The 5,141-nt window shown below is 31.8% G+C and overlaps 1 protein-coding gene across 1 annotated transcript; it reads right to left on the bottom strand.

Annotated features, from left to right (window-relative positions):
• Nucleotides 1–317: 317 nt before the first annotated feature.
• Nucleotides 318–4,019, bottom strand: LOC145193688 (E3 ubiquitin-protein ligase TRIM71-like). The gene has a single exon (XM_080071170.2). The coding sequence runs from the start codon at nucleotides 3,797–3,799 to the stop codon at nucleotides 1,202–1,204; it is 2,598 nt and encodes an 865-aa protein (XP_079927296.2). The 5' UTR covers nucleotides 3,800–4,019; the 3' UTR covers nucleotides 318–1,201.
• Nucleotides 4,020–5,141: the final 1,122 nt, after the last annotated feature.

Genomic DNA, 5,141 nt, shown 5'->3' with positions numbered 1-5,141 from the left:
ATATATATATATATATATATATATATATATATATATATATATAAGCTGCTCATTTTATTGTTAGCTCAGAATAATTGTAATTGATCTATTAAGAATACAGTCTTTAGTTAGGAGTTCTTTTTTAAGAAAGGTCTAAGTAAATTTAATCTCAAAGAAAAAAATTACAATTGACTGGAATATTTTCGCGCACTTATAAATAAAAAGCCCATACCAGGACAAAAAATTAGCGCATTTTAAAAATATCACATCGCGTAAAAAAAGTTACATTTTTATGTAAATAAAAGTTATAACCGACTAAAAAAAAAAAATTTAAAACATCACAACATAAAACGATCATATATTTGAAAGCATAACCGTAGCTTTTTAAAACTGACTATAATACAATAAACAAAAGAAAAAAAGTTACTGTTAAATCCACTTATTTGACTGAAACAATAGAATAGAAGAAAATGAATGAATTTATATCTTATTTTTCAGATTCTTTTGACTTTTTATCTAATAACATTCCCATTCGCGAAGAAGCTAGAAAATTGGAATCACAGAAATATGCCTGCGTGTGTGTGTGTGTGTGTGTGTGTGTGTGTGTGTGTGTGTGTGTGTGTGTGTGTGTGTGTGTGTGTGTGTGTGTGTGTGTGTGTATTAAGAGAGAAATTTTAATTTTCATCATGACACACAAGACATTTCACACTTTACAGCTCTATGAGTAAAATAAAAAAACTCTAAATAGTATTTTAAGGAGCATTTCAATGAAATGATTTCTTTGGCTATAATTCTTAAATTGATTGCAAAAACTCCTGCTCAGCCATAAATTTTAAACTTTAACTATATTTTGCTTATGTTGATTCGGCTGTATAACACTGATATTTACAGTTCAAATATAAATACAAGTAGTATTAAAAGTCAATTAAAAATAAGTTTAAGAGTATTTGTCCACACTTTTTGTCATTAAAAGATTCTATTTAAAAAAAAAAACCCAAAAAGTAATAATAATCACTTGAAAACAATTTGTATCAAAAAAAATTACGAACTTATTATTTTCTAAGGATGGAATTATTTTTGAAAGTGAGTATTATTTTCAACCTTAAACAAGTCATACAAACAACAAATTTGTTAAGTAATTAAAAACATATAAAAAATAAATATTACTAAAATGATAGAAAATTTTAATTGAGAATTTCTAGCTTTTTATAAGAAACAAGCATTAAAATGCTTGTATACGGTTATTACCAAAATCAACCACCAAAATCATACCTTCTGGACTGACACACAATCCAGATGGTCGATCAAGTTGTCCAATCATGTTGCCAAATCCCCCAAATTTGGTATAGAAATTCCCATTTGGTTGAAAAATTTGAATTCGATGATTTTTTGAATCAGCAACAATTATATTTCCTTCATGATCAATTGTCACTCCTTGTGGTCGCATAAATTGACCATTGTTTGACCCCTCTGTCCCTAAAAACCTTGCAGTTTGGAAATCCTGATGAATCACAAGGAGTCTATGATTATTGAAGTCTGTTACAACCATATGCCCTTCATGATTGAATGCCACTCCCCTCGGAGAATCAAAATGTTTCCACAGAGGACCATCAAATCCATATTTATTTAAAAAATTGCCATCAGGAGAAAATAACTGTATTCTATGATTGCGAGTATCTGACACAAGAATTTGTCCTTGACTATTTGCTGCTACATCCCATGGATAAGTAAACTGTCCATTTTTATTTCCTCGGTCACCAAATTTTAAAATAAAACTGCCATCAAGTTTAAAAACCTGCACTCTATGATTATCTTTATCAGCAACAATGATTCTATTCTGATTATCAACGCAAACACCAGCAGGACGATCAAACTGCCCATTTCTGAAACCAGCTGAACCAAACTTACGAATAAACTTTCCCTTTTGATCAAACACTTGTATCCGATTATTACTTCTATCTGCAACAACAATATTTCCATCTTTATCACAGCAGACACCCCAAGGCCGACATAACTGGCCACCTTCCTCACCCTCAGATCCAAATTGAAAATATGATTGTCCAACACTAGAATAATTTCTTCCACTCTTTACTGTCATTAAAAATGGGGAATCCATAATTGGCTGTTCTCTAACTGTTGCATAAACCTGGTGATCTCCCTCAACATAAGGTCGGTAACTTACAGTATAGTTACCATTTTGTCTGTCATAAACTTCACCATAAAGTTGCTTTCCATCAGGAGTATTAATTATAACACGCACACCATCACCTCCTATACATCTGTTGGCACCCTGATGGTCTTTAACAATAATAGTAAATGTAGTTACTTTGCCTCGTATACCACGCCGTAGTCCTTCACCAACAGCTGTACATAAGGGTGGATAAGCACTGCTACTAACAATACCCATTGCAGCTAAAGCTGTTTGGAGTGCAATATCAGGTGGTGTAAACAATATAGTTTCATCTTCCCATGGATTTCGTAATGATCTTTGATTTTGCAAACTTGTAAGCATTGCCTTTACTTCATTGACATCAGATAATTTTTGTTCCATTTCAAAGGAATCTGTAGCTATCTTTAATTTACTAATTGAAAGCTTCATTTGTTCAGCTTGGACTAATAATGCTTTTCGTTTTACTTGTCGAATTTTGTCAACATGCAACATAAGTTCCTTTTCACGATCCTCTATTGCAGCGATGTGTCTCTTGACTGTCAGCCGAATTTCATTCGAAACAGCTTTTGATTTAATCTCAACTTTTTCAATGAAAGTTTGTATATTACATAAAGAATCTTCCATGAGCTTTATTTCTTTGCGGAGATCAGAAACTAATTCCGAACTACTTTTTTTAGTGTCAGTCTGATTTACTGATGCAGAACTCAACATACTGATACTATGACCATTGTGATCATTGTTCATGCAGTCTCTGCATACAGGCATAAAACAAAAATTGCAGAAAAAAGCATACTCCCTCCCGTGTAATTCACAAAACACAGGTGACCGACCTCCTGATGGTATTGATGAGAGAAGAGTTGGAGCAGTTGATGAAGAAAGAGGAGGGAGAGCTATCGATGTTGAAACTCTATAAACAGGTGTAGGAGAATGGTTATTTGAGTTTTCCCTGGTTAAGGTTTCAAGATAATTTGCTGATAGGGAAAGATTGTTTGTTATAAAGGAACTTACAGTAGATCGTGCATACTCAGATATTGGCAATTTAAATTTTAGGGCATCATTGCATTCAATTTTTATTGTAGCAAGGTCTTGATGCAAGAACTGTTCATCTTGATGCAAATTAACAATTTGATGTCCTTTAGTTAGACTTACTCTTTGGTGCGCTCGAGTACAATTTTCACATAAATATTCACTACATTGTTTGCAAGTATATTTAGCTAAATCACCTTCATCACAGGAACCACATTCTCGTAGGTTAACCTGTGATGGGTTAGAGTTGTTTTTAAATTGATTGTGATACTTTAACCAGGGTAGATTTAAACTTGATACATTAGACTGTTCATTATTTGATTGCTCCCCATTCTGACAAATAGCAACTTCTGAAAAATAATCTTGAAGAAAAAAACTAGACGGTAGTGAGTTAATACCTGAGCTATCCAGCTGCACATCACGCCGACAGGTTGGGCACCGTAAGCTAAACTCATTAAGTGAATTGCGAATAGTGTAACTCTGAAGGCAGCCACAACAAAACGAATGCAAACATGGCAATATTTTTAAGTTACTATTCTGTATCTTACAATTTTTACACTCACCGTTCGTATTTTCTAGTTCATGTTGTATTTGTTGCTGCTGTCTTAGTTGGAACGTGGCCATTATAATTCATAGTTGTAACAATATATTAAAAATAATTTGATTTTCGTCAGTTGTTAATTTCATAAAACGTTCTTTTGTAAAAGTTACTAGAAAAACATTTTTTTCGTCTCCAAAGCTATTTACTCTTTTATAATTTTTTGCTTAGAGTATATTTCAATACTTAGCTAAGGATTTTCAAATTTTCCAAGTTTTCTGTTTTTATTTTGACATGCGTTTTCGACGATCATCTATGACGCCTCAGATTTTACTACTATAAAAAGCTCATTCATTCATAAATTTGTTAAGTTCCTGTCAGTCAAAGCGATTCCCAATAATAAAAAAAATTCTACAATGGCGCGGCAATAATACTTCAACCGTTAAAAACGTAATGAAAAAAAACATTTCTTCAATTTTTTAGCTATTTGCTTTTAAAATTATGGGAGAAAAATTTTAAATTATATACAAAAGTCTAGAACTATTAAATATTAAATGAAACATTACTATATCACTCATAACATTAAATCAACAACAACAAAAAAATATTTTAATTTAAAAATCGTCTTCTTTCGTCATTCAAAGAAAAAAGAACTCGTCATACTTTGTAAATTGATTTTTTAACAAAAAGAATTGGTCCGTGTGGAGAAAAAGGCGCCTTTTGAATCAATATAAACAAGCATTCAATTTTGAGAGTATGTATACAATAATTACCAATATATCAAAGGAATATGGCGGTTAAACCGGCTTTTGAAATTTCAAAAATTAACACTTTAACCGTGGAACGTATTTGTTCATCTTCTTAAAGAAGAATTTTTGCCATTATCTACGTCGGTTCGCTCAATCAAAGAATTTCTCATAGTTATCTTAAACAGAGGGTTAAGTTTTTTGACACGTTAAGAAAATTTCCTTTTAAAAAGAAACCGAAAATGTGTTTACGATTAGAAAAGTTTCAACTAAATATGTTCACGAACTTCATGATTTTATTGATGTAACAAAATAAATGTACAATTTACATGTGCTGAGACGAAGAAAACTTATTTTTGACATCTTAAAAGCAACAGAGATAGAGGGTAAACACAAAATCTTTTTAAATTTTCCGGTATGCGTAAACGAAATGCAGAATAACTTAAGCAAAATGACGCTATTTGTAATTTTTGTAACCAAGCAACATTATAATGATCATTTTTTTGATTAAGAATTTAAAAAATCTAATAAGCGAGAAGTATTGAATGTTTTTAGAAGGAAAAAACAATCAGTCATGGGAAAATGCAGGACCGGATTAACCAGTATACCGAGTGCTCATTTGCGTCAGTACCCACGCTACGGTGAGCTCCAACTTTGTGTGTGAAGCTGTTTATATGCGAAC

This window comes from Hydra viridissima, unplaced genomic scaffold, assembly GCF_058129835.1.
Source record: "Hydra viridissima isolate aposymbiotic clone 2 unplaced genomic scaffold, HvirCarnegie_v1 scaffold_12, whole genome shotgun sequence".
Lineage (NCBI taxonomy): Eukaryota > Metazoa > Cnidaria > Hydrozoa > Anthoathecata > Hydridae > Hydra > Hydra viridissima.
This window is presented reverse-complemented; position numbering and strand designations above follow the sequence as displayed.